We start from the raw sequence: 16,137 nt of genomic DNA, 5'->3' as shown, positions 1-16,137 counted from the left end.
GTGGCTCAGGTATGACAATAATTAAATATTTATAATATAAAAAACTAGCCTATACGTAGGCCTACAGCATATCATAAATGTGACATATAGAGTTAGACTATCATATGTATAAGGTTATAGGCCGAATTCGGTTAAAATGCAGCCTCTGCTGGCCCACAACTAGATTGTCTTGTTGTCTCATTATACGCTTTATGAGTTAATTATATTTAAATTATTATAACCATGTAGCCTTTATTTTCTTGGCATTATCATCCTTTCTCGTTACATTGATATAAATTATTGTTATAACGAGATCTGTTCTCCGGCGAGAATATCCCTATTCTCGCCGGCCCTTCTTGAATTTAATAGACCACTTTCGTTGCTTCGAGGAGGTCTGGTGGTCTCCGTATATAATAAATAAATATATATATAAATATGTATGTATGTAAATAGGTATATAGGCTACATACCTATTTATTTATTTATGTACGGAGACAGCCAGACGTCCTCGAAGCAACAAATAAATAACTATATAGGCCTATGTATAAATATGTATGTATACATATATATATATATAAATATACATACATATTTATAGATATTTATTTATTTTGTTATATATAGATGTTTATTATATACGGCGACCACCAGACCTCCTCAAAGCAACGAACATGGATAAGGAAAATAAATGAGGTGAGATGAGAGTGATGAGGTAAACCTCTCTGGTGTAAGTTGCTCACATGGCAACTGGCCTTTGTTTCTGAATTTATTTTGTACCATACAAAAACATATTTTGTTCATTATTCGCAGTTGCCAGAGGTTCACATGGTAGCAAAACGGATAACAGAATCATGTAGTCTATACAGATATACTCAAGACAAGGTGGGGGATGGTCCATCCTACCGTCCACTCTCCTCAATAATCTGTGGTCGGCTCTGACCTGCTCCAGGCGTCCATGTCGGTTCCAGTCAAGCTGTACGGAGTCCTGTAGTCCATGCAGGGAGCGCTCCAGACTCACTTCTAAGCCACTCAACCGGGGGATGGAAGCCATGTGAACTACAATAAAGAGAAAAGGAGAAATGAACAGAACCAACCAGGCAATGTTACGTTATGGGACTCACTCACCTAGCGGCCATCTTAGTTCTAAATGATAGCTAGGTTGGGGGAACTTAATGAGCCCGCTTCCGTTCCTGAGTGCCGGCTAGTGTATAAAACCAAGATGAATGAATAAGGTAAATTATCCTAATTTAAATATTTAATCAAACAAAGATCTTTAATGTTACGTCATCGGTTGGTCTATGCCATGGTTTCACATCTGGATCAAATTGCACTTAAAGGTGCAGTGTGTAGGATTTAGTGTTATCTAGCAGTGAGGTTGCAGATTGCAACCAACAGAATAATCCCCCCCCTTACTTTCAGGAGATTATACACTAATTCATTTGTATGAATATTTAGTTCAATTTCTGAGCCTGTTTTGCTAGATTCCACTAAATTCACCAAACTGCACCAGTCCAGAACCCAAACATAGAGGAACATAGGTCTATTTAAACATATATATATATTAGTGGTGGGCATAGATAATTTTGACAACTGTCAATTATACTTGGCAACGGTGAATTATCAAATATAATTCACCGCCGGAAGTTATGAAGTGAGCATGAACAAAAATAATTGACAGCTGAACGTTGGGAAGGCCCATGCAAGTGAATGGAGCAGTCTACAGCATTGAGAAGAGCCGTGTAATAATCCATAATAATGTAAGGTTTAGAAGTTAAAGATTTGAAAGTTGTAGAATAGATTAATATAATTTATATTGGAGTTAATTTGCTAGAAATGTACTTACAATGTTTAGTCATTTACATATTTATGTTACACAATTATTACTTACATATTTACATGTTTACATATTTAACACAGTCAGGATATTCTGTTGAATCTGCCTCTCTGATTCCCTCACGTTTACCTCAGTCTAAATTCTGCATTTTTGCTGCATTTGTATATCAGGAGATTCGACCCTGAGGGTGATTCACACTTGATGCTTTATATGCGGATATCGATGTTGTTTAGACATCAGTACAATCAACGGGTGGATTAGGGGGGATGGGGTTGCAAGGGGCAGGATATGACGTCGGGTCTAAATTAGCAAGAAGCGGGATTAATGCCGCCACTGTCACTTTGTTTTGGTTTGGCCACTGACAAAATTAGGCAGATCTCATCTCGATCATCTTAAATGTTGCTAAAATGATGCATCATATATTCCGTGTATCCACAAAATCCGAAGAATCGATCAATGAAAGATTGGAGCAAATAGAAGAAACTATGACGAAGAAAGGCGTCGCAAACGACATTTTCGGAGATAGAGAGCGTACTTTTTTGCTTCATTTCACATATAACAAACACTGGGACTTTTTAGTTTATAGAATGCAGCTAAGCCTACTATACTAGCCTACTCAGTCCATTACATGTAATGGACAGCAGTCCATTCTGTTTAGCTTTGTTATTCAAGGTTTAATGACTCTAGGATAATTTATATTGTTAGTTTGTTTCATTATGCATTTATTTTATTTTGATGGAGGATGAAGGGGTTGGGACTGTTGTTCCATGATGACTGGTATATTTGTTGGGGGGGTTGGCAGTCTTCTTCCTTCTTTATGGAGAGGACTTTTGATGGTCAAGGTTGAGCGTATTTTTTAAATGTATTATTTATATTTATTTTTTCTCTTTTTTTCCTGTGTTCTCTTTTGTATGTGTGTGGAGGTGTGTGTGTGTGTGTGTGTGTGTGTGTGTGTGTGTGTGTGTGTGTGTGTGTGTGTGTGTTGTCACACAGTGTGAAGCGTCAGTGGAGTAGTATTGTGGCAGTAGTGCTTGTTAGGGGTGCAACGGATCACAAAGCTCACGGTTCGGATCGGGTCACGGTTTTTGAGTCACGGGTCGGATCATTTTCGGATCAACAACAACAATAAAGAGACAAATGTGACTTTAAATAAAATCTTTTAACTGTGTAAAAACAAAATAAAGTGAAAAATTAGGTAATAATCCTGCTTCCTTTAAGCATGGTCAATATTTAAAAAAATTGCAATTTGAGGCATTATTCCTTCTTCTTTTTAACATGGATAGGATAGTAAATAATCCCTAACCCTGGATTTACAATTCAGGATGTCTGCATTGCCTGGGGAGTTTAGAGTGTACACTCTCCCAAGGCAAGGCAGACATCCTTATCGTCTTTTTTTTAGTTTGGTAGCGAAATACAGTTTCTGTGGTGTTTTATTTGGCATTTTGTAAATCCATTGATTTCGGTTGGGAGACTCATGCTCATTGCAAGGGGGGTTGGTTGTAGTCTTTTCGCTCGGTTCTAGCCCTACTGTTGATACGCGAAAAGACTACAACCAAACCTAAAGACGTCCGGTTCCGGTTCCGGTTTACGTTTCAATGGGATTTACGGAACGCCAAATAAAACACAACAGAAACTGTATTTCGCTACGATACTTGATGATGTTGTTAATACCGGAATTGTCCTCTAAACATGCGCTGATCACGTCAACGCACAACTTTTTTTTAATCAGCCGATCCGCGGATAACTTGCGTCCCGAACCGTGATGGTTGATCCGTACGGATCACGGAAAAAAAAAAGCCTCTCCACCACCAAGACTCCTACAGTGCCTCCTCGTGGCCTCACACGGTAACTGGGTACCTCGCGGTCCCAGGCTAAACTGTAGGAGATCTCGGAGCAGCAGTGGGCCCCAGAGAGAAGGTGTGCAGGCCCACCGGTGTGTGGACACGCCCTGGCGCCTCTCAACCACTGCCCCAGCCTATGGGTAAATAGCATGGGCAGATGGGGCTCATAGCCATGGCAGGCAACCCATCTAGGAGAAGGACACTCTGATCAAGAACCTGTGGAGATAACCCACATTAGGCAGTCACCAACAGGCTGGTGTTCTGGCAGTCTTCTGCAACTCCCTTCCACTGAAGGTCGTCGTGCTTTGCATGCTACTGGAGTATGTCGGGGGGAGCCAAGACAGTGAGGTCAGAGACTGCGCACCACTGCCTTCACTATAATCTATTCTTCTGCGCAGGCTGCTCCAAATACCCCACCCCCACCCCACCCCATCCCCCCCCCCCCCCCGCTAGAAGTCCTGCGGCGTTGGGGAAGGGCGGCAGGTACAGGTCAGGATGTGACTGGGAGTATCTAGCCCAACCCTGCACGCTAGGCGACGTGAGAAAGATGGTCGCCGAGGAGTGGGATGGAACAGCGCTCCTCTCCGGCAGCTCCTCACGCGACTGAGCAGCTCCTCCCTGCTCACCCTGAGAGGGAAGGGCCTAGAAAAGGTGGCCTAAAAAAAGTTCTGTTCCGTTTAACCCGGGCAGCCTGCCGCAGCTGCCGGGTCATCCCTCCACGCGGTCGAAAATATAAGAATAAGAAAACCCACATGAAGCTCACCATTGCAACCTGGAATGTCCACACACTTTTGGATTTGCCCGTTGACTCCTCTCGTCCCCAAAGAAGAACAGCGCTGGTTGCACATGAGCTGCAGAGATACAACATTGATATCGCAGCTCTTAGCGAAACCCGCTTCCATGGCGAGGATTCTATAACAGAGGTGGGAGAAGGCTACACCTTCTTCTGGAGGGGGCTTCCAGAAGGCTCCCGCCGCCGCCTCCATGGTGTAGGTTTTGCTGTGAAGTCAATCCTACTTCAGAGGATCCCAGAATCCCCAGTCGGCATCAGTGAAAGACTGATGACCTGGCGCATTCCCCTCACCAACAACCGTCATGCCACCCTCATCAGTGCATATGCCCCAACACTGGATGCTGACCCCGAGTGCAAGGAACTCTTCTATGCCTCCCTGCACTCCGCCATAAATAAAACACCCTCCACTGACAAGCTCATTCTCCTCGGGGACTTTAATGCGAGAGTGGGCTCTGACGGTGTGTTATGGAAGGATGTGCTTGGGCAGCACGGTGTTGGTATACTCAATGAAAATGGTCTTCGCCTCCTCACTCTCTGCTCTGAGTATCAGTTGGTCATCACTAACACCTTGTTCCAACTGAAGAACAAATTTAAGACCTCCTGGCAACACCCCCGCTCTAAACACTGGCACCTCCTTGATTATATCATTGTCCGCCAAGCTGACAGGAAGGAGGTGCGAGTTACCAGAGCCATGCGTGGAGCAGACTGTTGGACTGATCACCGCCTGATCAGAGCCAAATTCCCCCTGGAATCCGTCCACCACTGAGGAAAACACCACCCTGCAGGAAGCTCAACTGTGATGCATTGAAGTCCCCGCACTCAGTCAACCAGCTCAGGGAACAGATCGCCTTACAGCTGTCCAAGATCCCTGAAACACCAGCTGATCCGGACGTCAACACCACCTGGAGTACCCTACGCACCGCTTTTCACCGGGCGGCAGTAGAGTCTGTAGGGTACACCAGACGGAGACACCAAGACTGGTTCGACAACAGTGCACCAGGTATCCACAACCTACTTCAGGCAAAACACAAGGCCCTTGCAGCTCACCTTTCCAACCCCCAATCCACCTCGCTGAAGGCCCGCTTCAACAACATCCGGGCTGAAACACAGCGTACCCTCAGAGCCATGAAGAATGACTGGTGGACAAAGAAAGCCCACAAGATACAGCATCACGCGGACACCAACAACTCCCACGCTTTCTATGACTCCATCAAGGCTATTTATGGTCCACGGAGGAAGAACATAACCCCGGTCAGATCAGCAGATGGTACCATCCTGTACAAGGACAAACAACAGATCCTGGACAGATGGGCTGAGCATTTCAACACCCTGCTGAACACCTCATATCCAACCAGGATGGACACACTTGCCAACCTCCAATGCCTGCCAACCGTCACTGATCTGGACTCCTCCCCCAGCTTTGCTGAGGTACGAAAAGCCATCGCTGGCCTGAAGAACAACAAGAGCCCAGGCCTTGATGGAGTCCCAGCAGAAATCCTGAAGCTTTGCGGATACCTCCTCACCCGCAGATTACACCATCTGATCATTGACATTTGGTTATCTGAAGTCATCCCGCAAGATTGGAAGGATGCCAACATCATCACAATCTTTGGGCCCTATCTTGCATCAGGCGCAAGTGACTTAGTCACTGGCGCATGTGTCGTTGCTAGTTTACAACTGGCGCAGAGCGTTCTTTTCCCACCACCGCCACTCGCCGGTAAATTAGGGATTGATCATGCGGCCCAAGGGGCGGTTCGGCGGAAGGAGGAGGCGTGATCTGGCGCAAACGGTATTTTGCCATTGCTGAATACCACTGCGCTACTGACCAGGAAATACCTGGTTTAAAGTCAGTGGCGCGTTGTTCAGATGCTATTTTAAGGGCGCATGCATACATGCGCATGCGATGCATGCGCATGCGATGCATACGGATTGCTTGTGCACCTCGCGCATACACTTTGCTTCTCTCATCTACACGGACAGCAGTTCCCATTTTTGCAAACCATACATAATTACAAGGAAAATAAAATATTTCCACACAAGGAAAATCATTGTGGTGTCCATAAAGATAAAATAAATAGACATAAATCTAGCGTACACATTTGCCCAAATTATTCACGCGAATTGTAGCTATTGACCAATAGTGGCAAGAGACATATGTAGGCTATATAAGGACACCTGTCAAAGTGGGTTGTCCGTCAAGAATCAGGAACCACAATTCTGAAGACTGCGAAATCACCTTCTGTAAGTCCATTTAAAATCTTACTCTGCATACCAGTTAAGTTGAGGTTGCTCATAATTTTTCTATTGCACAGTGGAATGGAATACGTCTTGAAGCCGAGGATCAGACGCCGGGGGGAGAGGGTCTACCGGCCCTGACACACCTATCTCTCCCTGAGTGAGGAGGAATGCAGGCGTAAGCTACGCCTGACCCGTCAGGCTGTCACAGATATCTGCCATCTCCTGGCAGATGAGCTGGGGACTGATGCATGCTGTCCCTATGCCCTCCCCGTTGCAGTGAAAGTTACAGCGGCGCTGCATTTCTATGCATCTGGGTCGTTCCAGCATCCCCTTCTATTGGACGCATTTCACAATCTGCAATAAGTTCGGCTATACATGCAGTTACGTCAGGTCTAGTCCGACATGCTGGGGAATACATCAAATTCCCCGTTACACCAGACAGCCAGGAAAGAACAAAGCAGTAGTTTTGGACCAAGTGGGTTCCCTGGCGTCCTTGGTGCTATAGACTTCACCCATGTGCAGCTACGTGCCCCATTAGTAAACGCACTCATATACATAAACCGGTAGGGAACTCATTTGATTAATATCCAAGTCATTTCCGATGCTAATTGTAGAATAAATCATGTCTTTGCTAATTACCCTGGCTCAAGCCATGACTCTTTCATATTGGCAAACTCGACCATTCCTGCCATATTCAAGGGGAATCCTCCCTTGGATGGGTGGCTGTTAGGGGACAACGGCTAGCAGCACGGGAGAGGGCAACGGCAGCAGCACGGGAGAGGAGAGCTCATCTGTCAGAGGAGCTGCATCGTATATAGGGAGGTACGCAAACTAATGACTTCTCCGCTCTATTGTTTAGCTACATTGTACAATTATTAACATGCATTCATAACCTTGTGATTCAGAGAAAGTGAGCCCAAAACATCGGAATGTCCTTGAAACATTTTTTATTCGACTTGTCCAAATGTTCGTAGGCGTAAATGAAAAAAAAAAATACAAAACGAAAAATGAAAAGTTGCAAAGATTTGAAGGAGATTTAGCCGAAAAATAAATTATTTTCTCACTCCTCTGAACCTATCTTGGCGTATCATAATAGCAATCCGCCATGGAACCAGCGCCGATCGCTCTTAAAGGGGATGCGAGAAAAACGCTCTGATTGGTTCATTGCACGTTACGCCCAAACCACACCTACGGGTAATTAGGCTGCTTCAGACCAACCCTTTTGACACTTGCGCCGCGGCGCATGTGTCATTTATCCGCCTGTAAAATAGCGATAGCGCCGTAGAACCGCCCACAAAGCTACTTGCGCTTTGCGCTTCCCACTTGCGTTTCAGACCGTTAAAATAGGGCCCTTTAAGCGCAAAGGAGACAAAGCAGACTGCGGTAATAGCAGAGGCATTTCCCTCTTGTCAGTTGCCGGTAAGGTGCTCGCACGGATCATGCTACTTTGACTAGCATCTCATGCTACCAATAACATCCTACCGGAGACCCAGTGCGGCTTGAGGCAACAGCGAAGTACCGCAGACATGATCTTTGCTGCTAGACAGATACAGGAAAAATGCAGAGAACACTGCAAAGACCTGTACCTAGCTTTCATTGATCTGTCCAAGGCCTTCGACACGGTAAACCGGGAACTGTTGTGGGAAGTGCTGGGGAAGCTGGGGGTTCCACCAAAGTTCAGAAACATCTTGCGGCAGTTTCATGATGGGATTCAACATATCTTCAACATATTCCTCTCCACAGTCACCCTCCTCTCCCACAAACTCCTGGACCCTTCTGATGGGGTACAGATACGGAACAGACTGGATGGCAACCTCTTCAACATTAGGCGCCTCCAAGCCTTCACCAAAACCACCACCCAACATATCTTAGAGCTACAGTATGCAGATGACTGTGCTCTCCTCGCCCACTCACCAGAATCTCTACAGCATGCGCTGAATGTGGTCGCCTCCATCTACAGCGCCATTGGTCTCCAAATCAACATCAAGAAAACACAAATAGTTGCTCAGGAGTTCACCCCCCAAACGTGTGTGCCCACCTTCACCCTCGATGGTCATCCCCTTGCCATCGTCCCACACTTCACCTACCTAGGCAGTATTCTGTCCCCCTCCTGCAACATCGATGATGACATCCAGGTCCGCATCGGTCTGGCCTCCGCTGCCTTTGGCAGGCTTAGCGCCAGGGTTTTCCAGAACAGTAAACTCACCACCTCCACCAAAGCAGCTGTGTACAGGGCAGTCTGTCTTTCCACACTGCTGTATGGTTCAGAAACCTGGATACCCTACCAGAGGCATTTTCGAACCCTAGAGGCCTTCCACATCCGTTGCCTGCAAAGGATCCTGGGTGTGTCCTGGGAAGACAGGGTGCCCTATGCCGAGGTCTTTGACCGGACCCACACACAAAGCATCGCCCTGCTCCTTGCGCAGAAACACCTACGCTGGGTTGGGCATGTGATCCATATGCCTGCCCACCGCCTGCCCAGGCAAATCCTCTATGGCCAACTTCTGGATGGCCAGAGATCTGCTGGGGGTCCAAAAAAACGTAATAAGGATCACCTGAAAACCCTCCTGAAGCAGTGCAACATTCCACCTACTGAACTCGAGTCTCTGGCTGCTGATCGCAACACCTGGAGCTCCTCCTGCAACCAGGGAACTACTCACTTTCAGGAGCAAGCCACAGAGAGGAGGATACAGCGACGTGCACTGAGGCATCAGCGTGCTGCAGTGCCAACACCCTCCAGTGCCACATACCCTTGTCTCTCTTGTGGCAAAATCTACGGATCCCGGATAGGACTGCACAGCCACTTGGCTATGTATCGCCGCAACACACCCCAATAATTGTCCTTCATTTCTATTTGGAGCAACGTCATCATCGTAATCGATGGACTGCCATAACGCGTGTGTGTGTGTGTGTGTGACAACTATAGTAAAGTTCTAAAAGAGGTTGATGGCGACTTTAAAAGATGGGGCATGCTCCCCACTCCTTTTCAGTCCAGACTCTCGGTCATCAAGATGAAAATATTTTGCCTCGCATTCATTTCGTCAGCGCTATGATCCCTCTTGCCCAACTGGGTGGTTACTGGAAGAAGCTGTATTCTATCATCAGCACTTATTTATGGAACAGAAAAAAAAAACAGAATCAAAGCTTCCGCTCTACAAAGACATTATCAGGAGGTGTTAATCTGCCCAATTTTGAATGGTATTCATGGTGCTTTGTCTTGCGCCCACTTACCCCATGGCTGAATTCAGAGATCTTTGTGTCATAGCAACCCATTGAAAAACATTTAACATATCCATATAGTTTATCTAGTCTGTTATATTCTAATATACCCCATCGGACAGTCAAATGAGATTTTGGGCCAATAATTTCATATAATTTCACTGTATGGCATAAAGTCCAACAATTTGCCAAAATCCGCAATACATTCTTCGCTCAATCCCCTATCTTTCATAATTACTCTCTTAATTGAGAAGAAAACAATTTTGTTTCCACAATGGAGCAATAGAGGTGTCTGTGTTTTCAAGAGCATCATAGGGAGACAAGTTCTCCGTGAATTCCATGACTTAGAGAGGTCTTATAACTTATCGGCACTCTTTATTTTCATCTGCAGTTACGTACAGCAATGCGTACTCAGGGTCTTCCTTGGGGCACTGAGTTGGGGAATCATCCTCTTCATGTCATTTTTGACACTAAGGGTAAAAACAATGGTATTGTCTCTGACCTATATCAATTCATAACCAAAGCCTCATACAAACCCCTTTAATTTAATAGATTCTGGAAGACAGATATTAATAGCTATTTCGATCCAGACTGGAAAACTATATGGTCAAACATAACTCAGTCATCCAGAAACCCTGACCATGAAATTATACATTATACATCTATTCACAGGTCTTATTTAACACCTCCAAAATTACAGCAAATTATATAGAGATAACCCCTATTGTGATTTCTGTCCAGACAATACCATTGCTACTTTTTATCAGATGGTTTGGCAGTGTCCAGAGGTCAATAGATTTTGGCATAATGTTTAGTCCATAATGTCTACATCGAGGGAGCCATCTCTGACTCACAGTGTTTGCTTCTACTTAATGACAAATCAACTTTAAAGCTGACTATAAATAATAAGCGTCTTCTTTTGGCTGGTCTCACAGCTGCTAGAAGAATGATAGCCTGTCGTTGGAAACCACCACATGCATTGTCGGTGAGGGAATGGCTTTCTTCTTATCGGGATATTGCAAAACATCTAATATTGATTGCAGGTCAAAGTTATTAGAGAAAATAAATGAAATGTTGTAAATACTTATGGTCAAACTGTCTTTCTCAGCGATTGTTCAAATTTGATTTATGTTTTCGATATACTTTGTCCAGAACTCATAATGCACATGTGCATGGTATATTATGTATATAATTTGTTTATTATCGCACTATGTTCTTGCTACTTATGTGGATATCATCATATGATGGAGGAAATCAGCATTCATTTGATACTTCTACTATGTCTGAAAGATATCTAGTTTATGTACACAATGGACATGAGACTCCTGGGTGGCAAAGGGAAAGGGTTGAGAGTGGTGTGTGTGCGTGTGCGTGTGCGTGTGTGTGTGTGTTTTTTTTTCTTCTTTGCCCCATCCCCTCTTATTTTTTGTTTTTATACTTAGCTTATTTTTCCGCTTTTTTTAATTGTTTCATCATGTTAAGGTTAGAGGGTGTGGACAGATTGGGTGAGTTGGAGGGAACGAGTGAATGTGGGGAGGAGAGGGGGTGCAGGCATCAGAACAAGCAATACTTCAGTTTGCCCTTGTTACTGGATTCAAGGATGCTCTAATCATTCTGCTTTCCTTTGGTTTTTTTTGGCTGTAAAGACGCTTCCCCTCCAATGTGTATATAATGTTTGAAGAAATAATAAAAAACATTATCACAAAAAAAAAACCCTGGGACAAATGTAGTTGATTTCTGTGTTTAACTGAGATAACAGGGAGTGGAAGGACGGGACCCTAACTGCTGTCAATAAAAAAAATAAAAAAAATTCTATATATGCTTGCAGCTGTGAACTCATATTGTAATTTATTGTTTGATGTGTACTTTAGGGTTATGATAAGACCTATCTTTTAGCGTTCACCACGGATGACTCTTAAAAGCAGTCTCAACATTAAATTTGTTTTTAACCATTCCCACCAGCGAACAACAGGGAGCAGTTGATTATCATTTGGGGGCCACGCAATGACATGCAGAAGCGTCATCAACACGCCCACTTAAGTGGTGTGAGAAATACTGACTTTCTACTCCTCATTTACATATAAGGTAATTTACATTTCCTACAGAGAAAATACTACCTCAGGAGTAGTATTATTCAGGAGATTATCAGGATACGAATGTCAGGATATGCTGTTCACACATATGGCCCATCAGGAGAATATAAAATAATAGGTCAAATGTAGTTTATTTCTGTGTTTAACTGAGAGAACAGGGAGTAGAAGGCTGGGACCTGTGCTCTCTCTCCACAGGCTGACCCGAGGCTGCCGTGTGACGTCACAGACGCAACTTCCGGGTAGCCGGCTTGGATTGTTTGGTTTGGTTAGCAGGATGCTTAGCGTCTACCTGCTATCTCGGTTTGTATCTATTTTTCCGGTATTTATATCTGCAACCTGTTCTGCATACTCTGTATTGTATTCGCTGTTTCCTCGTTGGAGCTCCGTCTGTATCAACCACGGTAAGCATGGATTCTGGTTGCTCTTGTTCCGCCTTTCTCATGGATAAGATAGCTCTGTTAGAGAGACGTATATGTCAGTTAGAGGATGAAAGGGTAGCGAGCATAAAGAAAACAGATACTCCAGATAGTATAGTGAAGAGACCCGCCAGGCCGTCTCGTAGAGCTAACGCTATCGTTAGCAGTGACTCTGTCAAGGCAATCCTGTCGGCAGCACCACTTGTGAGGCAGGCTGCTGTCAGTAGCCTGCCTCGCAAGTCTTCTTCGGGGCTGAAAACGCTAGTCATAGGCGACTCTGTTACACGTAAAGTTAGACTACGACTAATCTTAGGGTGCTGTTATGCGGTCAGACCACATAGGCCTACAGAATTCGAGTTAGATAAGATGCACCAAACACAGACACTAGTTTCGACCACATTGTAGTTCATGTCGGCACCAACGATGCTAGGAAGAGACAAACCGAGGTTACAAAAAGCAACATAGCTAGGCTTTGTGACTTTGCCAGAAAGATGTGTCGGCATTGATTAATTCTCTATGGCCCTCTACCCGATAAGGGTAATGATGTGCATTATAGTAGATTATTGTCTCTAAATCGCTGGCTGGCACGATATAGATCAGAGCAGGGCTTTGGTTTCATAGATAACTGGCCCTCCTTGTGGGGTCACCCTGGTGTGCTCATGAGAGACAGCCTACTGGGTAAGGCGCCTCAATTATGTCAAAAAACATAGATAGATGTCTTAGCCAGGCGTGACTCATCTACGCACCGCACGCTGGGTTGCAGGAGTTTAGCAAACCTGCTAGCAACATGATAGTTTACGTTGCAGTCTAGAACAGCAGATGGTTTAGCTGAACCAGTATATCAGGATGATGTATCTATTGCACCAATCTTTTCAGAGCTGAGAGTTAATCGGACTCCCTCTGAAATTAACGCTGTACCTATATGTACGGTTGTGCAAAATTGCATGTCAAATCGCATGACAAATCGCATGTCAAATGCAATGACAAACCGCAGGTTAAACCGCATGTTAACAACTCTCAGAACCGAGTTTTAACCGGACTCCCTCTGAAATTAACGCTGTACCTATATGTACGGTAGTGCGGCCTCGCATTGTCTCGAGGTGTAAAGCCCGCAGGCGAAGGTCGCAACTAGTATGTCGATCTCTCGCGATCCAACTGATCGCCTCAGAGCTGAGTGTTTACCGGACTCCCTCTGAAATAATAAAATGGAAGCACTCAGAATAGGGTTCATGAATATAAGGTCGCTTTCATCTAAAGCGCTCTTGGTCCATGAGATAATTGTTGATAATAAGTTCGAAATACCGGGCCTTTGTGAAACCTGGTTAAAACCAGATGAGTTTCTAGCCCTAAACGAAGCTACTCCCCCCAATTAAGTTAGTGCCCAAGTATCTAGAGAAGTTAAGAAAGGTGGTGTAGTAGCGCTGATATAAAATTCTAAGCTTAATTTAAAGCCAAAGAACAGATTTATATATCAGATCCTTTGAGGTGCCTGCGTTCTGCTCCTCAGCTCCCCAACAAGCGAAACGAGTTCCAGACTCCTTCGTTTTAGCTGTAGCATACCGTCCCCCAGGACCGTATTCACTTTTTGTTGATGAGTTTTCTGATTTTGTAGCTGATCTGGCTACATACTCAGACAATATTTAGCTTATTGGGGATTTCAACATTCATGTGAATAACCCATCTGATGCCCTCGCAAGGGCTTTTCTGTCCATTACAGATACGCTTGGCTTCAAACAGCTCGTCCAGCAACCAACCCACATCGGTGGAAACACGCTGGACCTCGGTTTGACCCGCGGTGTAGACATTTCACAGCTAGTGGTCTCTCCCTACACCTCAGCTTTATCAGACCATGTCGCCCCTGCGACAATCAGCAGGCTAATTTCAGCTGTCGCCGCATCACACCTGCAACCATTAAAGCTATGGCAGATAAGTTACCCTGTTCGCTTGCTCCTCTTTGTAACTATAGGGGTTCTGTGGATTGCCTTACTGATGACCTCAACATTGCCTTGTCTGCTGCCATTGATTCAGTTGCTCCGCTCGTAATTAAAAAACGATCATTGAAAAAACCAGCTCCCTGGTTTAATGCAGAAACGCTCACCCTGAAGCGAAGCTGCAGGATCCTTGAACGCAAATGGCACTCGACTAAACTTGAGATCTTTCATCTTGAATGGCAGTCTGCTCACCTATAAGGGTGAGCTGACTACTATCAGTAACGCCTACTTTTCCAGTATCATAAACTTGAATAGAAACAATCCCAAGTTTCTTTTTGACACGGTGAAGAGTCTCACTCAGAAACAGACTGATACCGTAGGCTCCTCCATCGTGGCAGGTGAATTCATGGATTTCTTCGAGAATAAGATAAGAGAGGAAATTGATGCTTGCCCTACACATCCTGCGGGGCAGGATGGGGTCCTGCCCAGTAGGATGGGGAACTCTGACGCAACTCTCCTGGAGTTCAAGGAAATTCCTCTTGTGGAACTTGAAAGGGTGATAAAGTCATCGAAACAACTTGTATGTTGGATCCTCTCCCTTCCAAGGTTCTCAAAGAACTTCTTCCCACGGTGGGGCCTGCAATCCTCTCGCTTATGAATCTCTCGTTTTCAACAGAAATTGTTCCCTCCAATTTCAAGGCTGCGGTGATAGAACCGCTACTAAAAAAGCCTGGCCTAGATCCTGAATTAGTCAGGAACTAACAATCTCTTCGAACCTTTCCATTCGGTGTTCAGGAATTTCCACTCAACTGAAACTGCTGTTACAAGAGTTTTAAATTACATCCTTCTTGCTTTGGATAAAAATACAAGCTCAATGCTTGTGCTGCTGGACCTGAGCGCTGCTGCGTTCGACACGATCGACCATAGCACTCTTCTTCACCGTCTTGAGCACTATGTTGGTTTCAGGGGTACGGCTCTTGGTTGGCTTGAATCGTACCTCAAATATAGAACCCAATTTGTGCTCCATGAGGGTTCAGAATCAAAGCACTGCAAACTACGCTTTGGCGTACTACAGGGATCGGTCATTGGTCCATTACTTTTTGCCAGCTACATGCTTCCCTTGGGCGACGTTATCTGCAGCTTCGGAATTAGTTTCCACTGCTATGCGGATGACACCCAGCTCTTCCTTCCTGTAGATTCAGGGGACTCTGCCCAGATCCAGAGGGTTTAGTCCTGTCTGACTGCGGCGAAGTGCTGGATGTCACAAAACTTCCTACAGCATAACACCGGGAAGACAGAGCTGATAATTATCGGCTTGAAGCGGGACCGGAGAGAGTTCGAGGATGTCTCACTGTGGTTGGATGGCCTCGCCATCCCACAGAGTGCATCTGTCAAAAATCTTGGTGTCCTGTTCGACCCTCAACTGTGCTTTGACCAACATTTTAGAAGTATAACTAGAATTGCCTTTTTCCATCTGAGAAACATTGCAAGAATGAGACCAATGTTATCTGCAGCGGATGCAGGGACACTGATTCATGGAATTGTTTCATCAAGACTGGATTATTGCAATGCACTGTTCTCGGGACTACCAAATTCTACCACGAAAAGTCTACAGCTTGTACAGAATGCTGCAGATAGACTGCTGACCAGAACAAGAAGGTTTGACCATATCACACCTATTCTCGCCTCTCTGCACTGGCTACCAATAACTTTCAGATCAGACTTTAAGGTGCTACTGCTAACCTATAAAGCCTTGCATGGATTATATCTATCCTACCTGAAGGACCTGATAA

At 44.9% G+C, this 16,137-nt stretch overlaps 1 protein-coding gene across 1 annotated transcript in view; it reads right to left on the bottom strand.

Annotated features, from left to right (window-relative positions):
* The window catches only part of LOC115548971 (uncharacterized), a 138,740-nt gene that overhangs the window by 50,139 nt on the left and 72,464 nt on the right, over positions 1 to 16,137 (bottom strand). Inside the window, exon 33 of the mRNA XM_030363930.1 lies at positions 920 to 1,035. Within this exon, the coding sequence (XP_030219790.1) occupies positions 920 to 1,035 (116 nt within the window). The remainder of the gene's footprint in view (positions 1 to 919; positions 1,036 to 16,137) is intronic.

The sequence above is a fragment of the Gadus morhua genome, chromosome 8 (genome assembly GCF_902167405.1).
Source record: "Gadus morhua chromosome 8, gadMor3.0, whole genome shotgun sequence".
Classification (NCBI taxonomy): Eukaryota; Metazoa; Chordata; class Actinopteri; order Gadiformes; family Gadidae; genus Gadus; species Gadus morhua.
This window is presented reverse-complemented; position numbering and strand designations above follow the sequence as displayed.